General features: G+C 37.7%; 1 protein-coding gene across 1 annotated transcript in view; it reads right to left on the reverse strand.

The window, feature by feature from the left end:
- Nucleotides 1-5009: 5009 nt before the first annotated feature.
- lamc3 (laminin, gamma 3) overlaps nt 5010-23657 on the reverse strand; it is a 202644-nt gene continuing 183996 nt past the window's right edge. Inside the window, exons 18-28 of the mRNA XM_017698781.2 lie at nt 21694-21892; nt 20270-20514; nt 18803-18879; nt 18061-18195; nt 16067-16319; nt 14823-14966; nt 10931-11033; nt 9836-10038; nt 8966-9109; nt 7580-7679; nt 5010-6473 (exon numbers count right to left, since the gene is read on the reverse strand). Coding sequence (XP_017554270.1) covers nt 6223-6473; nt 7580-7679; nt 8966-9109; nt 9836-10038; nt 10931-11033; nt 14823-14966; nt 16067-16319; nt 18061-18195; nt 18803-18879; nt 20270-20514; nt 21694-21892 — 1854 coding nt within the window. The 3' untranslated portion in view covers nt 5010-6222. The remainder of the gene's footprint in view (nt 6474-7579; nt 7680-8965; nt 9110-9835; nt 10039-10930; nt 11034-14822; nt 14967-16066; nt 16320-18060; nt 18196-18802; nt 18880-20269; nt 20515-21693; nt 21893-23657) is intronic.

Consider the following 23657-nt stretch of genomic DNA (forward strand, 5'->3'; position numbering starts at 1 on the left):
GTTCAGTAAACCGAATCGATCCTCCCATCACTAGGAGAGCCCAGGCGTGAGAGCCGCAGTTGATGCGCTACCGGGTTTGTCAGGAATGCGGCTCTACACGCCACCGCGTGGCGAAAAATGATTTTGGAGCCTCCGTTCAGTCAAAGCTTTGTTCCTCTCCACCCGTTTTCTGACAAATCTCTTCTCCCTACGCTGGGATTGGCTAGTAATTCACATTTATAAGCAGCCCGCCTATTGGCGCAGAACGCGGGATATAAACTGCTAATCCTAGAGAGGGAAGGCGGGATTTGGAGGAATGTGGTGGGGAAAAAATCATTCCTTTTATAGGAACCTGTGGTGGCCGGTACTACCTTAACTAATGCAGTGCCTACACACGTCGGTCAAGGCAGCAGACGGAAGCCCTATACACCTTCACAATGAAGTTGGCAGAACTTTTGGAGCTACAGTGTTTTGGAAGAGTTTCATCAGAGCAAAGAGCAGCAAATATGCCCTTAATCTAGGAAATCCTTTCAAGCTGATCCAAGGCATCTTAAAGGGGCAGTCCAGCCAAAATTAAAAATTTAACAGTTACCAAACATCTCTGGTAAACAATGGTACCACAGAAGTCTCTAGAGCAGGGGTCTTTAATTAAAATCCAGTAAGGTCCAGTTAGAGAAAATATCCTCAAATAAAGGTCCGGAACATCATAATGCCCAACTTGCATATTGAATCGGTGCCATGTATTGTATATTGAAGTAGCCTGGTATCATATCAACATCTTATGCAGTCAACGACTGAATGTCAAATCAAATAAAGTACAAATCAGTCATATTTTAACAGCATTTATTGTCTTATTAGAGCACGGCATGTGAAATAACTTCCCTCTGACTCACTTCCTTGTCCTACTGCTGTGTCTCGTGTCGTCCCTCCCCTGTACGCGCATACCTCACTCCAATCGCAGTAGTATTAGTAGTAGTAATAGGTAGGAATCTATGAAAACATCAGTGTAGGGTGGGCAGCTACTCCAAGGCAGGTGGTGGTAGCTGGGGCGTGGGCAGCTGGTCTGAAGTGGGCAGCAGGAGGGCTCGACAGTCAGTCATCCTTCGGTGTCCGGCCGCAAATGTGGGCAGTTGTTTACTTGGAAAAAGGGCAGGGAGAGGGAATTAGTTTTATTCTGTCTGTACGTAAAACAGGGAATGTGAACATTTCCAGAGTGAGGCTAATGACTCCGGCAGATCTGACTATGACATCTTAACTGGAGAGAACCAGAAGGACACACAGACACGGCAGCACTCATTAAACAGCAAACAGTTTGACAACCCTCCGCTCCACCGTCCACAAACCTGAGTGACCGCGTGCGAGCAGCGGGACGACAGCACCAGCGTCTGAGTTTACTATAATTCCCTGTGTCCATGGACCCCTGGAACTGCTGCCTTTATCTAAGGGGGAACGTTACCTACCAAAAGCTAAACTGAACAAGTGAGTTTTCAGCCTAGTTTTAAAGATTGAGACCTTGTCTGATTCCCAAACATTTTCTGGAAGATCATTCCAGAGTTTTGGGGCTTTTTAAGAAAAGGCTCTTCCCCCAGCTGCAGTCTTATGAATTCTAGGAACTATTAATAAGCCAGCACTCTGGGATCTGAGTAGTCATGATGGCTCGTAATAGGAAATAGGAATTATGACGCCAAGAGGTGTAACTGGAAAGTTGGCAAGATTTAAAATTAAATCTGGTAGTTTATTTCTTACCAATTTTGGACCCAGAAAGAGAACCTCTGTCTATGTAACATCCAGCATTTCAAGTCTTTTACACAGTCCTGCATTTTCTTTAATCTGTATTTGTCATCAGGCTTGGCTGATATGTACAGTTGAGTATCGTCTACGTAACAATGAAAGTTAATGCCATGGTTACTTGTAACTGTGCCTAACAGTAACATGTATAGTGTAAATAATAATGGTCCTAAAACAGAGCCTTGTGGAACTCCAAATCTTACTTTTGAATAATTGGAAGATAAATTGTTCACACTGACAAACTGATAACATTCTGTTAAGTAAGATTTGAACCACGATAGGGCTGTCCCTGTGATTCCAACCATGTATTCTAGCCTTTCTAGGAGCATATTGTGGTCTACTGTATCAAAGCTGTGCTGAGGTCAAGTAGCACTAACAGGGACACATACCCTTGATCAGAGGCAAGAAGAAGATCATTAGTTATTTTAACTAGAGCTGTCTCAGTGCTGTGATGTGGCCTGAATCCAGATTGGAATTTTTCATATATATGGTTCTTATGTAGATATGAACTAAGTTGTTGGGCCTCAGCTTTCTCTAAGATCTTAGATATAAATTGTAAGTTAGAAACAGGCCTATAATTAGACAATACGCTAACATCAAAATTTGGTTTCTTGATCAGAGGTTTGATAACCGCTAGTTTAAAAGCTCTGGGAACATGGCCCAGACGAAGGGACAAGTTTACTATAGTTAAAAGAGGGTTTATAATAACTGGCAGTACTCCTTTGAGTAATTTTGAGGGAATTGCATCGAGTGTGCTGGTTGTGCAATTTGCAGAGGAGATACTCTTCTCTAGTTCTAGCTGTGGGAGTGGGTAAAAAGTTTCCAGCCTTTCTTCTACCTGTGTTCTGTGTTTTGTTTTATATCAGCCACATCAGATGACAACCAAGTTGGATTAAATACTGTGGGTTGAATTGGTTGTCTAATATTTTCAATTTTATTATTAAAGAAGTCCATAAAAACTTCACTGGTGAGAGTTGCTGGGATTTCTGGTTCAGTACCTGCCTGATTTTTTGTGAATCGGGAAATCACATTAAACAGAACTCTAGGATTATATTTATTCATCTCAATCAGCGAGGCCAGTTATGCTGAGCGAATTTTAGTGAGAGCATTTCTATACTCTATAAGGATGTCCTTCCAGGCAGAGTGGAACACTTCCAGCTTGGCTTGTTGCCATTTCCACTCTAGTTTCCGAACTGTTTGTTTTAAGGTATGGGTTTTATCGTTGTACCATGGGGTGAGCTTTTTCTGCCTTATTCTTTTTATTTTAAGTGGCGCCACATTTTCTAAAGTGGATCGAAAGGTATTTTCTAAATAATCGGTTAGTAAATCTAGCTCCATTGGGTCTGATGGAGTGGAGACTGGGGTTGATAGTTATGGGCGATTTTCTATAAATTGTAGGGCGGTAAAAGGTTTTATTGAGCACTTTGCAGAATAGCGAGGGGACGTACATATATTATGGCTAAGATGTAGCTTCTACCAAATTAGGTAATGGTCGGAGATTGCTGAGGTTTGCCGTAGGATATTAAGCATGTCTATGTTAAGACCTAGTGTCAAAACTATATCTGTAATATCTATAACGTGTGAATACAGTAGTGTGTAGGCCCTGTTACATTTTGGGTAATACCAACAGAGTCTAGAATTGAAGTAAAAGCCTTTTTTAGTGGGTCATCTACCTTCTCAAAGTGGATATTAAAATCTCCCACAATTATTACTTTATCATTGCACACAGCTAAGTTTGCAGCGAAATCACTAAATTCTTTTAAAAATTCAGAGTAGGGCCCTGGTGGTCCGTAAATATTTGTAATCTGAATGGAACGGACCTCAAAAGAAGTGAAGGTGTCACATTGTTCCTGACTAATATCTATGGCATTTTGGTAGATTACACATACTTCACCTCCCTTGCCTGATAATCTTGGCCTATGTGCATAATTATAGCCTACAGGGGTGGCTTCATTTAATGCTGTATATTTATCTGGTCTAACCCATGTTTCAGTGAGACAGAAAACGTCTAATTTATGATCACTTATAATTTCATTTACGATGACTGCATTTGAGTTTATTTGTGTGTTAAAAGAAGTGTGTTCTCTGTCTTCCACCAGAGATGCCTAAACTTTTGTACGTGACTGTAAATAAGAATCCAACGTTCTACCAGAGCCGGTTTATGAGGAGCCTGGCCACTTCCTATTCCTCCCATTATATCAAAAACAGGACGGCTAATCAACAGAGGGCGCTCGCGAGTAAGTCCTCAATGAATGGGAGTGAATGGAGATCAATGGCTAAAAACGAAAAGTTAAAATAGTTTCTAATTACTCGCCCAGAACGTTTCTTCAATTTTAAAAAGAAGAAGGATGTTTTTCACCAAAAATAATAAAGAAATCTCACCTATATATTTCCTTTTTTCTACAGTAAATGGGTTTCAGGCAGCAGGAGACGGGCTTTACTACTAGAGAGTAATGATTGATTGACGAGCCGAGCAGCTCATTGGCTGTTTGCGCTCACTGACATCATGGACATACATGATGATCATAACTCGAGTTTAAAAGCTCTTAAAAAATATAACAGCAGTGTTTTATGCTGTTCAGGAAATAATTGCATTCTTTCACATTAAAAATGTTTAAGCATTTATAAACTATGATTTTGTTCAAACACTCCATCTCAACCCATTCATTTTGGACTCACTCGGGGGCGCCCTCTAGAGTTTGAGAACACCGGAACAGTGCAATGCAAGTTAAGAAATCCTTTTTTAGCATTGCGAATGTAATTTTGTCTTCTTTAATCAACAAACTAGATCATGTCTGACAAATCTGAGGTCAACGTGGGCTAAATTGTAATTGAAAAGCTGCAAATAGTAACTAGAATAGTAGTGATTCTTGATGCTGATAAGACAATACCACCAATATGAAATAAGATACAGTGTGTAGAAAACTAAAATGATAATTTTCTCTATAAAACAATCTTTTCCCCAAAAAATAGACCATAAAACCTATTTGTGAAGAAAATGATTTGACTGAAGTGCTGGTTTTCCTTTTCATGCTCTGTTCCAGCTTTGGTTTAAGGGCCATCTCACCATTTAAGGTGGAGTTTAAGGTGGAGCTAAAATAAATAAGAAGCTAACTTTAGCTTCAAACTGGAGTAAGAAGCTGGCGAATAGGATGCTAACCACAGCCTTGTTAGAAACGAAAGCCCTTACAAATCCAACCATTGTTATAAATAAAACCATAAAACACACAATGACACACCACTGACTTTCAACTGGTTTATTTGCTATTAAACATCAGCATGTTTTATAAAACATATCCAGCAGTTCAACTGTATGTGTGCTGTGTACAGGTAAGAAACCAAAGTTCTATTATAGCTTGTATATCGGTGCCATCGGGTGGTCAAATATGAAACTGCATGTTGGTCATAAACATTATAGTGAACATAAAAAGACTGTTGCTGTTATCAGCCTGGCCACACATTAATAGTCCAAAGCACATCACCCAAATATGCACAGACTTTATCTCACTTACAGCATTTATTACAAATCTCAACAACGCAAAATTGTCACGAGAAACAGTTTTAATATCAAATCCCCTTTCAGAAACCTTCACTCACACCTCTCAGCTACTTAATCAGTTATTACAATTAAATCAGTATTTAAAAAGAGAGTATGCCAAACATATTTGTAGATTCTGTAAAAAAGGATTGAGTTGATGAACTGAAGAGGATCTGGAACGACCACTTCCTTCTCTTTACGTTTAAAGCAATAATCCAGTGTTTTTCAGTCTAATCTCTATCTGCCAAATCTGTGGCGCATTGCTGATTCCCACAGACTATAATGGGTAAACTGAGCTGTAGTTTGGTATAATTTGTTCTTTTAGAGATGGGGCTAGATTTCCAAAGGAAGAATCTGCAGTAATTGTTGTAGTTACCAGTGTTATGGTGTGGGAGGGGTTTTCACAGGATCTGCCTGATCACACATGAATACCATAAAACCCTTCAAAAGTAGAAAATAATTGGAATTGTTTTTGTTTTAACTGTATTTGAAAGTTGGATAAAATATCATGAGAACAGATTTTGGTAAGGTCTCCTTTGTTTGAGCATAAAAGCAGTTTCAAATTCACTTTACATTATTTCAAATGCGTATCAACAGAATTCAGCAACTGCCCACTGGCATCCATTATAAGCGTGTTTTGAGTCAAAGGCCTTTCTGTTCATTTGTACTAAGTACTGAGAAACGCATCGAAACGATCAATATGTCTGGGATAGTTGACACTACAATGCAGATACAGCAGATGGAGATGGAGGATGAAAAAACTGAAATATTCCTTTAATAATTATAATTTCTTCTCTATCCCGCACTGAAGTTGTGATCCTGTAAGTCTATTTTCCTTTTTCATTCTCTCTTCTTTTTCTTTCATACATTCTCCCCTTCTATCCTCCTCTGCCCTCATCTCCCCCCTCTCCCCTTTCTCAGTGGCCCCGCTGTGGACATTCTTTGGGCAGGTTCTGGACGATGTCCGTCAAGCTGTCCCTCTCCTCTTGGATGTCCTTCAGGTTTTGATCCAGCTGCAGCAGCTGTTTCTGCTGCTCCTCAGCAGCGCTGCGTAGCTTCTGGATCTTTCCGCCCAGCACTGGGCTCTCCACACTGGCCCGGAGCACCAGCAGGCGGGTGGCTGTGTCATTCAGCACACGATCGTATTTCTCCACAGCATCATTTGATTCTGGAAGAGATGTTGTAGGAGATATTTACATCAGTGCTGCATGCAGAAACTTATTTTAGTGGAAATGTGAGAAGGTCAACTTGGTAGATGCTGTTTTTTTAAATGTGCCAGATCTGCAGCCTATCGCTGACAGAAGTACAGCTGTCACTCTACCTAAGCCAACACTTCTGCTCTATAGTAAGAGCTGTGTGCACATCAACCAGAATACAAGATTCACAAACCCAACCATCTTTTGCCCAATGAAGACCACATAACCGAGTTGGAATCACACATGTAAAAACAACCAGCAACTTAAAAAACTTTACCTGATCATCATAAGCTAAAGCATACTGCCATGTTGGGCATAAGAACTATTTTGGACCATTTATTTCTTACCTTTGATGCTCTGAAGTAGATTTTGCTTTGATATTTTGACACAGCCAATTTGAGCTTTTATAGTAAAAGAGCATTGTGAGTAGTGGATGTGCAGAGCACTGTCAACAGCATTTTTGGGTTTGGAAAAAGGGAGAAAATGATGCTCTGTCAAAGGACAGGATCTCACCTTTATACTCTAGATACTTTATCAAGGACAGGATCTCCTGCCTGCAGCTAGAGCTTCAAAATTAAACACTAGCGTGCTGATAAAGAATTGAAGGCTTGTGGATCACAACGATAGCAACAATAGGCTTGTGAATAGGAGCCCTTACTTGGATTCCATGAAAGCAAACAATTTCCAAAAGGTTTTAGCTAAAAAAGACAGAATTCTGCTTCACCATTACTCAGTCAATTCACTAGGCCAGCATAATGAGCTGAAAATCTAAAAGGGTTTGAGGAAAAGAAAGCAGAAAGACGACAGAACAATTCAGGGCTCAGTTTCTCCAAAGCATCTTAGCATTAAGATCATGTTAAAAGGTAGAGAGAGTGTTCACTGTAATGCTTGCTCAACCATTTAAAAATCTTTTTGTTAACATGCTTCCAGGAAACTCAGCCAAATACAGTGGATGACAGAAAAGAGGAGAAAGATAGAAGACAGGCATAGCAAGGGAAGGCAAAGAAAGGACAAGCAAAAAGATAAAAAAAAAAAAAAAGACAGGAAGACATAATAGAAGAATTATTTCTAAATGTACCTAAGTTACTGAGCAGATCAGCCAGTGTGTGAGTGAAAGCCTCCAGCTGGGTCTTAGCTGTCTCCATGCTGTCCTTCACCGATTCTAAAGAAACATCAGCCTGTAAAGCAGAGACGGGAGATCATTGGATTTAGGGGAAAAAAAACACTCAAATCCAAAGCGTGTTGACTGATCAAACCATTCCATCCCATTTACAGCGAACGATATTCCTATTTCCATGTTTGTTTCAGTAGCACACATTATTTAAGGGTGTCCAAGACTAAGGTTAAAAAGGTTAAACCAGTGGGTCCCAGCCATTGTCCAGGGAACCATATGCTCTTCATATGTTTGTGTCTTCTCTGATCTAAGTTAGCATTAAAACATTTGTTTACGCAACAATTAGTGCAGATGCCACAGTGTGACTGGTCAAGAAACGTTCTAACTGTACTGATATTTGTGACTCAAAGTCCGACCGACCGACTGGCCGACCGGAGTCCGTTAACATCCTACATCCCATCATATGTCTGCTCTTGGAACAAAGCCTATCTCCAAATTTGACATTTTACAGGATAAAGAAAAAAAAGTCACTTTTAATGTAAGTCAGTGGAGCCAGACTTTTTTCCAAGTCATTCTGGGCCGTTTCATTTGGCCCATTTACTATGAAATTTACACACAATATAAACAGCAACAGGCATTTTCAAATGATGTCAAAAACTGACAAACAACAGAAATGGAGATATAAGGTTTTGTTTCCCACGGCAGCATTATGTGTAAAAGGTCATATTCATTAAGCTGAGAATATTTTTATACAACATTACTCAAGCATTCAAACATTAATCTATCCAATGTAATGAAACATCTGCATTAGCAGCATAAAAAGTATGTTATCTGTTCAAAATGCACTAAATATAGTACGTTTTAACTGAATTTAGTTGTGAAGAGACGGTTTCAGAATGTCACATTTCTGATGAATTCTGGAGTACTTCTCCACTCCACTAGATGTCAGTGAATCCTATTCACCCCCAAAATATGCATACACCACCTTCAGAGTATGCAGAGGAAAGAGTCACTTATGGGGTTTTACATAGATAGTTGCACAGCATTATCTTATGTGTACACACCCTTCACAGTTATGGCCTTTTATGTCTAAATGTGGAGAGTAACTTAATAAATAATGAAAAAAATCCCTTCATGAGTATCCAAACATTTTACTCGTACTGTATGTGTTAAAGCACTGGAGTACTGGACTGCTGTTGTTAACCACTGAGTAAATGTTCTACAAGTAGACAGAAAATTAGAGTACATGAAATTACATGAAAAACAAGTAGAAAGTACCCATTCTGCAACTTGGCAAGTATGATTTGGCACAAAACAGGGCTAATAAGGAGGCAAAAACAGACTGCTCACCTTGTCCATGTGCATGTTTGCCTGCACCTGCATCACTGCGCTCTCCTGCTCAGCCAGCTGCTGCACAGCTGTGTTCACGGCTGAGTTCAGCTGCGCAGACGCTCTCCTTGCATGCTTTCCCCGTGACACAGATGCCTTGGCATCCTACAAATGGAAAGTGGACAAAGCCTGGGGATTAGCGTGTCATCTGCTGCTAATTAGTGTTTGAAGACATATGAAGACAGCTTTGTGGATGGTAAAGTACCAAATCAATGGATGAAAGCAGATTTGATAGTTTATTACAACAGTATCCTGTGCATTCTGGGCTTGGCTGAATGTTTCTAGATGTGAATGTAGCTACTGTCCTTGGTGTAGGCCTCATATGACCAGTATGCCCATCTGTCCTCAAATTCAACTCAGCAGTAAAGCAAAGCAGTAAACATTCCTGAATGTGCCACATTCAAGAATCACACTTATATAGCAATGCTGGTTGATATAAGAAAAATAATTGTTTGTTATTTGCAACAGTGCTCTGGCTAGAATCTGTTTACAGTAGGTTGTGGGATTAGATATGAGTAGGATATGAGTGTAAATATGTAGAAAGCTTTAGGAAAACTCACTTAGAAACTATTGCAGTGCATCCAACAATAAAGGCAGCATTGTGCTTCTTTTATATAGGGATAGAAAACAGCTAGCACACAGAAATCACCAGTTCCACATGCTGATTCATTTTTTGCAACTCAACCACTCCCGGTGGCAGATTTAATGAGTCTACAACTGACAATAATAAGATAGCTAGAACCTAGTGTCAATGAGATGTCGTGCAAGATAGAGGCACTGCTCTTTTAGGAAACTGTCCAGCTCATGTGTAACAGTGGCTTTTGAACTTACCTTAGCCACTGAGTTAGCTGTGTCTTCAGTTTGGGCCACTGTGTCACTAGCTAGCGTAGCATTCTCCAGCAAAGGCCTCAGAGCTCTTTCAGCCTGCTTCACCTTTTTCTTCACCTCTGTCAGCATCTTCTCTTCCATAATGCGCTCTCGCTTCAGAGCCGCCTTGGTCTGAGTCCGCAAGACTGGCCATTCCTGATGTATGCCTGTGCCAGAAGAGAGAATTACAGACTGTACTATTCTCCTGTCTTCTATTCTTCTCATTAATACTCTCTGCTGTGCTGCCCTACTGCTTATCCTGCAGTTTCTATTCAATTCTATTCTATTCTAGTGCACACTTTTTTGCTGTACTGTTAATCCAGGAGTTTATATTCCCTTTTATTCTATTCTTTTTTTGCTGTACTGTTTATCCTGCAGTTTCTATTATACTCTATGTAATTATATTCTATTGTATGACAACCTTTTTTTTAAATAGTACTTGTTTAAATAGTTATAGTTATTGCTATAATAATAACAATATTAATATATGAATTTACATATCAATATGTAATTAATGTAATCACCATACCTCTTTAATGAGCAAAACTGACATTTCAAGTGCTTCTATTTTACTGTCATTGGTATTTTGTTTGTAAAAATAAAGTTTACATAAATTGAGATAGAGGCTTTAACTTCATTCTAAGCTACTTATAAAAAATTCATAATAAGTTCTAAAAAATGCAAAGAGAATAGAATGCAAGATTCTTTAGTAGCATTTAGCATTTTCTTTTTTTGCACAACACAAACAAAACTGATCACTTTTCTGTGAGCAGGTTTGCATGACATCACTCCAGTGCATGATATACCCATGCACAGGTTTGGTTTAGCTGTACAGTAAATGGGAATTTTCTGCTTCTTTCTTTCCCTTTTTAGATCGTAAATCCTAACCTCTATTCTATTTCAGTTGAGATCTATTCAAAAGTTTCTTCACTCTTCTGAACCATGTTCCATATCTTTCTTCCCATTGTGGCGTTAGGAGTGAGATATCAAGATGGTATCAAACATTCAACTAAAGAAAAAAAATCACTTGTGCAAGGGCTTTATAGGTAATAGCTTTACCTTCTAGATTTCTGCGCAGAGAGAAGGTCTCTGACTCTGTCTTCTTGCCTTGTACCACTGAAGAAAGAGCTGCTTCTTTCAAGCCCTGGGCAAGAGCTGACAGCTTCACAGACAAACGAGAAGACATGAGGAAAGAATAAAGATATAATGTCACTGTTGCAAAGACAAACAGGCTTTTAGGTGAAATCTTTTTATGTATCAATGTTTTGGCAGATGCAGTTGCCTCATTTTGCCTCATTCAGTGTGTTTTATGTGTCATTCACATCCATATATTTTGTAATTGCATTTACTGCATCATTATTTCACTGTATTTGTTGGCAGATTTCTGCCTGTGTACAATATTTTCTGCTCATGTCAACTGAAACAGATCACAAACTAAACTAGAGAAAAGAAAACAACAGCAGTGTCAGGCATAAGGCACAGATAATAAACAGTGTTAAGGCACAAATGATGCAACAACTGATTTAAGTCTCAAAAGAATGTATATATCAGCTCCACTTACTATATAGGTGAACTTTGTAGTTCTATAGTTACAGACTATAGTCCATCTGTTTCTCTGATACTTTGTTATCCCCTTTTACCCTGTTCTTCAGTGGTCAGGACCCCCATGGACCCTCACAGAGCAGGTACTGTTTAGGTGTTGGATCATTCTCAGTACTGCAGTAACACCGACATGGTGGTAGTGTGTTAGTGTGTGTTGCACTTGTCTGAGTGGTCGACCAACCAAAAATATCCAGTCAAGAGCATCCTGTGACCACTGATGAGGAACTAGAAAATGACCAACATAAACTGCAGCAACAGATGAGCTATTGCCTCTGACTTTACGTCTACAAGGTGGACTCAAAAGGTAGGAGTGTCTAATAGAGTGGATACAGTGAATGGACACAGTGTTTAAAAACTCCAGCAGCACTGCTGTCTCTGATCTACTCAAACCAGCACAACACTGAATGATCCACCACCCAAATAGTACCTGCTCTGTGAGGGTCCATGGGGTTCATGACCTCTGAAGAACAGGGTAAAAGAGGACTAAAAAGGATCAGAGAAACAAATGGACTAAAGTCTGTAATTGTAGAAATACAGTTGCACTTATATAGTAAAATGGACAATAAGTGTAGAAATGAGGTGTATTAGGAAGTGTATTATATATATATATATATATATATATATATATATATATATATGTGTGTGTGTGCTGTGGCTTAGGCATCCATGAAAATGATTTTAAACTATTATCCAGCTTCATGCTTCATTGCTCAATTCGGATTATTTGCTCAGATCTGCTCTTTCTAACTTGATGGTTTACATTCGCAAACATAACTGACACAAATCTGTGGTCAATGTGAATGAATCTGTGTCCTGAAATGACCCACATGCACACACCGTAATCAAAAACACCAAGCTAATCAACAGAACAAGCCTATGTCCCAAAGATAATTTGCTCTGAGCAGCTGTAAACAGTTCATTATCAGAGCAAGACAAAGGTGAGAAAGGGTCAGATGCTTTGCTTTTGCGTTGTTTACTGGCACTAACTTTAGGTTAGGCATGGCTGCATCCTTAACACTGAATGATGGCAGAGAAAAAAAAAAACATAAATTCTTATTTGAGCATTCCCATTAAGGTTGCGTGGTTGAATATAATGAAAAAAAAAGAACACTGTTTCCTTATATATAGATCATTCTACCAAATGAGAGTTCAAACCACTTAGAGTTCAAAACCAATTTCAGACTGAACTGGACTTTTGCTTTAAACGACCCTATACAAGGGGTTGGCAACATGCAGCTCCAGAGCCACATGAAGCTCTTTTACTTTCCTGTTATGGTTCCATTCAAATTAGATTTTTAAGTAAAAATAAAATAATCATATAAAATAAAGCTCTGCTGATCATTTTAACACAGTTTTAACAATAAATGGTCTTAAACACTGGAGTTAATACATAAATGGTCTTAAACTTGAAGATTGATGCTCTGACTGCTGATCATACAGCAACGCAGACAGCAATCTCATCAAACTAGTAGCTACGACAAGGCGAGAAGAAAAATTTGAGGCAAACATTAATAATTGTGAGACGAATGGACTTATTTGCAGTTGTTAGCACTCACGCTGGTTTTCTGATACATTTCATTTGCAATGAGAAAGTGTCAAACACTAAAAAGTTGCAAGGCTGAAGTCAGATTCTCATTCGCCAATTTCCTTGTTTGAATTCTCCTTTTCGACCTTAAATGGCACAGCAGGTGACATTCTGGCATCTCAGGCACCAATTAAAGTGGAATGGGAAAATTCAAGCAAGAAGCTGGCGAATGATAAGCTGACTTCAGCCTCGTAAAAAGACAGACATTTTACTGCAGAAATACGAGAGATTAAAGCAGAGCAAAGTAAATCTGTGTTTTTGTTTATATTTTACTTTTAGCCTGTACTAGGACATCAGCACATACTGAGACATATTTACAGCTATACCTTAATTATGTTTGTTCCGTTCTGTGACTAGCAAAAAAATCAAAACTCTACCAAAATTTTACCAAAGTAGTAGTGAGCTCCTTATTTCCCACAACCCGAAAATTTTAGATGATCTCAAAAGCAGGTGGGAAGAGGATCTGAATGACCAAATCCCAGAAGAAATATGGGTTATTTGAAGAATACATTCATCCTCTATTTGTCAACAACATTCTGTAATGCAGTTTAAGGTAGTACATCAACTTCACAGGAGTAAAGTAAAATTAGCTAAGTTTAAACCAAGTCTGGATACAACATGTGATAGGTGCAAACAAGATTCTACTAATTTGTGGCAGTCTATTTTCAACACTCGAGAATTTTAGAAATCCCAATAGACTACTCCCCTTATGCTGCATTATTTGGTGTCTTACCATTAGACTCTCATCTGAGTACATATAAAGGCAATATGTTAGCCTTCTGTACTTTATTAGCCAGGCAACTGATACTGTTCAGGTGGAAAGATCCTCATCCCCATACTTACTCTCACTGGATCAAAGGGGTTACGCAATATCTCAAGCTTGAGAAGATAAGATGCTCTCTTCAAGGGTCTGTACAGAGATTTTATACAATCTGGCAGCCCTTCTTAGTTTTCCTGGAGAATATGAAGGCTGAGAATCTGACCCTATAATAGGTATTTATTTTAGCTTATAATGCTATGTGTTTTAGTTTTATATAAATATTGCACAGCGTACAAGGTTTTGTTACAGGTCTGAGGGCTGGGTGGGAGTGGGTGGAACTTGGGAGTGGGATTGTTTGTATTTTGCCTGTTGTAAAACTTCAATAAAAAGACTTTGATCAAATACTTTGGTAGTGACAATTTTATCTAATTTTGTGCATAACTCAAAAATGCTAGCCAGTGCATAACTAGCAAACACAGCTTTGAACATTTGTACACACATAAAAGCATCATATTTAATTGAATGCAGAAAATGATGTTTGGGTACTGATAATTCTTAAGGTTACATGATTTGGATTTTCAAACTTAGGGACGCATTTAGTTCAAAACACTAGGCCTCATTCACCAACCTTTCTTAATAGCAAATTTCTTCTTAAAACCCATTTGTGCAGTTTTCATTAAGATTCTGAGATTCACCAAAAAATTTCTCATTTGCGATTTGTTCTCAGGAAAGAACAGAATCTACACACACTTTAGAGCAGAAAGGTGTGAACAATTCTGCTGTTTAAAAACAGATTTTTTTCTTAGGACTTTTCTCAAGAACAAATTCGAGAAAAAAACTTTGGAAGATATTGCTGAATGAGGCTTAGTGAGATATAATAAAACATTTATCATACTGTATTTTGTCAGCACTTTGAAGCAATATGGCACAAGACACCTGAAGTGATTTGACCACAGACTAAAGTGGTGACAGTTGTCTGGCCTGTCAGGATTGGTGGAGCTCACCTGGTGGAACTCCTGAATGGTCTTCAGGTTCTTGCGCGAGTTGTCTGTTTGGGACTCCATCTTATCTCTGGTCTTATTTACCTCCTGCTCCTTTAACTGCACCATAAGGTCCAGTTCCACAGTCCTATTGGCTAGGTCCAGACTCTAAACCAGAAATCAAAGTGGTTGCATTTCATTATATCTATTTCAAATAGACTGACTAAAACATTTGCTAGAAACACATGCATTTGGTGAAGTCCTGTACTACTTCCTCAGTACAGGGGGTTGGGCTTGTATTAACTCGTAGAAGTTGCTAGTGATTTCAAGAGCATTGAGTAATTTTAAATGAACTCAAACTCAAAGCTCAATTCTAAACCTTTAATCGCAGCTATGTTTGTGTTTGTAAGTAGAAAGGATATTTATCATGATTTGAATTTGATTACAAAGATGTGCCAAGTGTGCCAAGATAAAAAAAAAATTAAATTTCACATTTTTTTAACCACATTTTTATTTCTTGCTGTGAATAAAAGTCTGAACCTGTCAAGAAAGAATGTAAATCCAATACAAATTCATTGTTTAATGAATGTATACGGAATAGAAATTTATCTAAGTTATCTAGATAAACTGAAAAGATTTTCAGCAACATTAGGGTTAGGGTTTAGGTTAGGGCTAAGACCAGGTTTAGGATTAGTACTAGGGTGAAGGTCAGGTTTAGGCTTTGGGGCTAGGTTTGCTTTAGAGCTAGGGACATGGTTGGAGCTCTTGAAAATTAAGGTGGATTTTTTAAGATACTTAGTTGAATGTAATTTAAGTAAATAGGTTACAGATAAATGTCTACAAAGCCTGTACAGTGGGCAATCCAAATAAAATGTTGTCTTAAATATAAATGAAATTCCTTATGTAATGGATGTAAATAGAAAATCAACGTAATTACTTACACAACTAAAGGAAATATCTTATGCAATTAATTATAAAATTACAATATGCAAAATTGTGGACACCCCTTGTCAAATTATGTTTGAATGATTTAACATGTAAAAATAAGTTAACACACTTTTGCACATTTTAATGCACAATTACCATTTAGTTGCTCAATTTAAAACTAAACAACATTAAACATAAATGTGGCCTGTACAAAAGGTAATATAATATATGTATATATATAAAATGTCAAAGGGTTAATGCTGCATAGAGTCAATGGAAAATCATTCTGCATGTTTTATATTCTACTTGGCCCTATAAGCTCATTGGCTATGTGGATGAACCTGGATCAGTTGCGTAGCTTGCGTTGCTGTGCTATCTGCTTCACTGAGCTGTTGTGAGGAGGATGTACTGTTCGTCTCTGCCACAGTGGAGGTGATGCTGGTGTTATTCTTGTGCAGTTCAGGTAGAGTGGAGGTGATGTTGAGTAAAATGGCCTTTGCGTCAGCGTGTTGCTTCTGCACTGACAGGTGGGCAGCAAGGGTGTCATTTGCCTGAAGTGTGAGATTCTCCTTTAGCTGCTGCATCTCTGACAGCCTGACAGACACACACATACACACGCACACGCACATGCACACATACACACACACACATACACAGAAGAATCAACATGATGGTCTGTGATACTTTTTACATAGAAAACAATGACAAAATATAAGGATCACTTTATATACACAGTTGCCTGCAAAAGTTCATGACTTTCAAAGTGAAAATTTCTACTTGGAAAAGCATCAAAACATGTTATTTGGGGGGAAATCACAGGGGGAACTTAAACATTTGCATAAGACTGTAAACTGTCTGTCAAAGGACAGTCAATTGACAGTCAATAGCAATTGTCAATAGCTATTACTTCTCAATGATCTTTCAATTAACTATTAAAAAATGACAACCTAATTGCAATTCAGTTTTTGTGAGCATCATCAATACCAATTTTAGGAGCTTATTGTTCAAATAACTGGTACTTTTGGCTAATATATTTTTTAGATTTATCTTTTAGATTTTAATACATTGCTCCAATAGTTTAACATAAGCATCAGTGATGGATTAAACTGGCAGTTCCCACTTCTTGAACTCAAATAAACAACAGAAACTCACAGTACTAAATAAAATATTGTAGCCTTGGGGGCAGAGCTATGCAGAATATTTATGTTTTATATATATTTGTTCTTCTCATGAATTATTTTTTTTGGCATGTTATTTTATTCTTGTGCTAGATGTTAGGTTTGGATGCACATTTTATATGCATTTTTAGAATGCTAATCATCACAGTGTTTTACATTCAGATTCATCACTTTAGCCTGTATTGCTGTCATATAGTTAAACAGACAGTGCCTCATAGTGAACTGCCCAGTGAAATAACTATTTAAGGTTCTGTCCTATGAGTAAAACGTTATCATGGGTAAAAATGTGCTAGTTATTGGTATAATTATATTGGTATAATTAAATTAGTATTGTGTGAAACTGATCAATGAACAGTCAGGAAATCACTAAGACCTTCACATCATGTTGGAAACCCTTCATTCTTCATTCATTCTGAAGTCGCTGCAGCAGTTTTAGGAAGTACCGACAAAGACAACAGAGCATTTTGAAACATAGGGGTATCATTTTAAATGCAAGTGCCTTTACATGGCCATGGCCTGCCAGCAGGCCCAAAGTTTTATTACACATTTCTTTAACCTAAGAATAGCTCAACAGGCTGGAACTGAAGTCCCTGTAGTTACTGTATGTATGTATTAAGTCTGGCATTTTAAGGGGTTAAAGGTAAATTTAAGAAGATATGCAAAAACTGAGAAAAGGCCCTTTGACTCCACAGGCTTAAAGCTGTGTTTCGTAGCATTTTAATCTTGTCTTGTGTATATAGTATAGTAGCACTTCGTTTCAATCTTGATTGGTCTAGTCTTGCATCTACTATGCTGTGTTTAGTTCACATTTAGTTTAAACAAAACAATCTGGATTTAAACATTTTGAGAAACAAAATGTTATCCACTTTATGATGGGTAGTGTACATACACACGTGTATTACCATTTTATTTGTTTTTCCATTAATCTGTGTAGCCTCACACATCACTGACATTTATTCACACTTAAATCTTACCCTAACTCTAACCATAGTAACTTCAAGGAAATTCTTTCTGATAAAAGCTGTTCTGTTTTCAAAAATACATGTTCCTCATGGGGACCAGCACATTGATGCCACAGCAACCATATTTTCATATTTAATTAGATTAAATTAAGATTAAAATGATGAGTACACACATAAACACACACAATTACTTACTGCTGTGTAAGATCTTGTAAATGGAGCTCTGTTGAGTTATCCTCCAGCAGACTCATTAGCATGGAATAGGTTCTGTTGGACACTTTGAGCGCCTCTCCTGCTAGTTCTTCTATACGAGTGGCCATTTCTGTATGACTGTGGAGAAAACAGTAATGTTAGTAATAGTCAGAGACTCCCCTTTAATATGCAGTCAAAATGGCCATTGAGTACAAGCTATTCATTTTTCAATGTTAGCCAAAAAAACAACAGAAAGCATATATTTAACAGAAAATCAGTATTATATCAGTATTATTATATCTAAGTATTTAGTGCATCCACACTTTGTCTTAGTTACAGCTTCTGTTTTTTAAAGATATTTGGAGAGATATTTTTCCACACCTCCATAGTTTAGTCTTAGTATTTGGTTGTATAGGTATAATAAGCTATGGTAAGGCCCCTGTCACTTTGGAATCAATTAAATTAATAAAAAAATTGAATAAAATTGAAACCTTGACTGAATTAAATCAAGAATAAAATCTCTGATTCACTTCAGTCTTATAGACTTTGTGGTCTGTAAGAAGGTTTGTATTCCCAGACCTGCAATGAACACTTTATGAATTGCTGCCTTTACTGATATATTTCAACAAAGCCAGTATTGATTTTTCTACATTGCGCTGTTCACGTTTGTGAACTGCAGACCCAAAAGGAGCTGAACAGCTTAAGTCTAACATGACTGCATTACAACAGCAATTGTCAAGCCTACCTCTTCACTAAAGCTTCAGATTCATTCACTAGAGCATTCCACTGGGTCGGTCCTTTTGGGATCACAAATGGGACCACCTGAAATGCAAAGAAGCCAACAAGACCTTTGAAAATGGGCTTAAGCTTATTGCAAACGCCAACCACTTAACCTCTGTTGTTTAGTGAACCCTAGATAGAATTAAAGGAAGAGTGTTTCCAAAAATCTCATTAACATTTACCACATTTTCCAACAATGTTTGGCCTGTACTTGTTACCTTGTATCTGGTACAAATACTCAGAAAAGTTGAATTTAAAAGCAGGTTTAAATCTGCTGTTTATACTGTATATGGTTGATACAAATTATTTTAGAAAAATATAAAATTATTTAGATATGTTGGTGGTTCCATGCAGATACAGAGGGTTCAGTGGTTAGTAAGAAGCTTAAAAAATTCAGTAATTTCAGATGTCCAGAATGACAAACTGTAGATGAGAGCTGTAGATGATTCCATAATAATTGAGAATGCTGTATAACATTAATAAAGAGAAAGAAAGAAAAATTAAGAAAGTAAACATCTGGAATGTGTTATATTTGAAAGGGTTCATCAACTCATCAACAACAAAAGATTAGTGAAAATAAATATTACTTATCATATAATAACCTTTTTTTCATTTCTATAAAACATGTAATATTGCATGTAATCTAAAATATATACTCTATAATATATAATGTATTCAATCTGAAAAACAAGGCTAGTGGAGTCTCTAGCCCAGCAAGTGGGCTGCTATGCTAAAGGCTAAAAGCTATTGTTACCTCAAAGGACTGGCATTTTTTTCTTTGCATATTCACTCCCTCTAAAAGAAAGCCAGTGCAAACTGAATAAGACTATAAGAGTAATATGCTCAAATTTGAGCACACGAGTTGCTGCATTCGGAACTAATTAGAGCCTATTTAGCAAGACAGCAGGACAACCAGACCCTCACATGTTACAGTAGTTTAATCTAGAAGATTTAAAACCATGAATTAATTTCTAAGCATCTTGTAGTGTTGGCATATGTTTTATTTTGAATTTAGTTTCTGAAGTAAGAAGACACAGAGATATTATTGATATGGTACTCAGATAATAAAGTAGGATCCAGTGTTAGACCAAGGTTTTTAACTGAAGCTTTAGGTTGCACTGAAAAAAAACAACATTAAGATCAATGAGGAAATCTACAATCTAGCAGAGTTTAGCAAGAGAAAGTTTCAGTCAAGCACTCTTTCAAGGAGTTGGGGTGGAGCAGTCTTCTACTCTTTTATATGACATAAACAACTATTACATGTAACCTTGTCATTGAACAAGTGATTTAAAACTTTTGAATGGTAATCAATGCCAATATGTTCTCACACACACACACACACACACACACACACACACACACACACACACACACACACACACACAAACAAATATTTACTCAATACAGATGGCCATGGTCTGTGGAGACTCACCAGGCTGTTAAGGTCAAACGTCATCTTCTGAAGCTGTGCTTGTGCATTAGTGACAATAACAAATGTGTTTACTAGAGCTCGGCATTCATTTGCTCCCATCCTCTCCTCTTCCTCCTTGCCTCCTCTTCCTCCTTCCTCCACGAGGCTGCAGTTCACTGCTATTGCAAAGTTTCGCAGCTGCAGCTGTAGGGTCTGCGCAGAGGTTTCCAGCTGTGAGAACTGCCTCATAAAGACCTCTCGTGCTTCTGTACAGAACCAAGAAGAATGTGCACTCAGTCATTGATCTCATTTCCATGGGCAAAGAAGTAAAAAAGTTTTAAAAAAGTGTTAAAAACTGTTAACCTAATAGCACTATAAACACAGTCATTACAAGAGTGCAGATTTGTTTTAAAACAGCAGGTACTTGTGTAGAAACAGCAGGCGCACTCATAAAAAGCCCACTGAGAGTAGCTAATGCAGAATTGCAGCACGGCAGAACATTTGATATGACTATTCAGATCAGAAAATCTCCCATTTTCCACTTGTGTCAATAGCAAAATATGACTGAAAGAGACACGTCAGCTTAATTTTGCTTAAACTAAAGGAACAGTTCTGCAAAAAAATGTACACATCTGACCTCATGTTGTCAATCATCCAAGACATGTATGGTGTCTGATGTTTAATGAGTAATGGATCGTATTCTGCAAACTGCATGCCTAAATCGTCAAACGCCCAGTTCAAATGATGTCGAGTTGTTAATCTCAAATGAATTTATTTCATTTTAAATCGACACGCTTATGGTCTGACACTGCATGACAAACTGATAGCTATAAAAATAAACGGAGGTATTTTGCATAGCTAACACACAGTCACTGATGTGAAGCATTGCTACTATGAAGCACCAAAAGCTACATGAATGCTCCCCCTTGTGGAGACTCTTCAAGCTGCTAAATATGAGTGAGTGAGTGAGTCTCAGTCAGCCAGTCAGTGAGCAAGTGAATGAATGTACGATGAATTATAAGCCAGGTCCATTAGGTACTTTACATAACCCTAAGTACAAGCTGTAGTGGATGTTGTTGATACTTACTGGTAATTTCATGGAAAATGGCTTGTTTCCCATGGATCTCTCTTGTAACAGTGTGACATACAGTGTCCTCAGCTTGACATACTCTGGCAAAAGTGTGGTGACTAATGCATGCATGTGTTTTCCATTTTAGGTTTGCCTAATGCTAGTTTCAGCTTGTATTTTAAGTTTGGCTAAGGCTAACTGGTTTAGTATAAGTTTCTCTTGTTAGCTTGTTAGCTACATAGCTTCAGTGAAAAATAAAAAAATAAACTTAAGATGCCATGTCTTGGCTGATTTTGACTACACTTTAGGTAAAGGGAAAATTGCCCTTTGATTTTTTGCTGGACTACCATTTTAGCTTTGCCATTAGATTTTTCACCTTGAATGGCCAGGAAATCTTCCAGGGCATTGGGCAGATAGTCTTCGCCTTGATGGTCATGGACTTGATTCTCAAGTACGTTTTGCTGATGCTGGTGCATGTGATGTGGCTGTATGTAGGACCGGGGCCTGTATTTCCTGCAGTCATAGTTGGAAAGCAGTCGCTCCAAATCTTGCAGTTTAGTTTTGAGTTTACTGGCCTGTAGATATAAAAAATAAAACAGCATTCATTAAAAAATAAAGGCAAAGGAGATTCCATAATGCTTAAATCAGTTAACTCTCCTAAGTCTTATGCTGTGTATACGTCCTTAGATGACCTTTCTTACACTTTGCCGAATTATTTCTTTCTCATAGGTCAAGTGAAAAAAACTCTGTTGGAAGATTCCAAGCTTTCAACCAATATCACATTTGTGTTAGTAAGCAGTGGAGAGATATTTTATTATGATTTGAGTTTTTGAGAAATGACAAAAATGTCACCTTTGAAATGCATGGAAAAAAGTCATACTTACTGATACAGAAATACAGATTACATTTAAACAGTAGTGCTACCTCTGCACCTCTAAGAGTTAAGCCTGAATAAGACATAGACAAACAAACTTCAAGAAGAACAGTAGATGGAAGCACACTGTAGACTCAAAGACATTTGAAACACATTCTCTCACTGTGGTGTTATGGTCCTGAAAAACTGTTGATCATTACAACATTTATCACACCTTATTAACCTGAACCCCGCTGAGCCAAAGGCTATCATTAAACTAGTTAAAATGCAACCTTTCCTTCCCACATATTCATGTTCAAAATGACTTAGCAATTAGACATTGAGTGCAAGGCACTGAGCATCAGCGAAATGCATCACACTCGCTTAGACCAGGGAGGCAGTGTGTGGGTGAAAGAATAGAGTGCTTATGGCGTTTGCAATCATTCATTTAGAACAAAAACAGTGAAACTGCTTATTTTCCCTCAGCTGAAATGTCCAAAGCTAAAAGAGGTAGCTTTTAGTAGTAATTAGGGTTAGGTACGGAAATTGAGTGTTTGTTTTTAATATGGGGTGTTAAGCATCCGGGCTACCAGTTAAGTACATGAACTTTTTCATATCCTATTTTCCACTGACAGTTTGGTAGTTATATCATTGTGCTAGGCATTTAAAACAGACATTACATTAGCTCAAGTGTGAAAACAACCAACGTGTAGTAAATCAGATGCTTTAAGTTCTGTAATTTGGTTAATTATAATTATTTTAATAATATATATTTGTAATACCAGTAGTAATATGAATAAGAACAATAATGCTAATGTAATTTATGCACATGGCAATCTAGTAGAAAAAATTTATCTACTTATTTAACACTGGTATAAACAAATCCAGCAACTATTCCATGTTCTATTCATAGATGTTCTATGTTTTATATTTTGCTTTATACTAATGACACAGAAGCATCTGATACTCTGCAAACTGGCATTTAAGTAAGTTATTTCAAGAAAATAATCACACTACATAATTAAGTCATTCTACAGTCTTAAAAAATTAAGGCTTTTTTTCATTTCACATTTTATTCTTCTGACTCATCATATTTGTAATACTGTAAAGTTTGAGTGGAGGGCAGCACTTGGCCACAAACTCTGTCTATAGCCACATATATTCGCTTACGAGTTGCTGAATGCTGTATTTTTATTGATTCCTTTCTGAAACATCTGCATGAATGGCGTGCTTCATGTAAATGACATGTAAATTGTGTGCTGGTAGGCTGGCGCTTGATTTCATGCACTGAGGCTGATTCCTCATTCAAATCTCCACTTTTTTATGTTGTACAAAAGTGTCCTCAACTTAGAAACAATGAAGCATGCCTGGATTCATGCAGATGTTTAGAAAGTGAGCCAATAAAGCAAAAGTATTCAGCAGCTCATGAACCAACAGTTGTCATCATGGGCCGAGTTAGGGGTTGAGCAGAATGTGCACTAACCCCA

The sequence above is a fragment of the Pygocentrus nattereri genome, chromosome 23 (genome assembly GCF_015220715.1).
Source record: "Pygocentrus nattereri isolate fPygNat1 chromosome 23, fPygNat1.pri, whole genome shotgun sequence".
Classification (NCBI taxonomy): domain Eukaryota; kingdom Metazoa; phylum Chordata; class Actinopteri; order Characiformes; family Serrasalmidae; genus Pygocentrus; species Pygocentrus nattereri.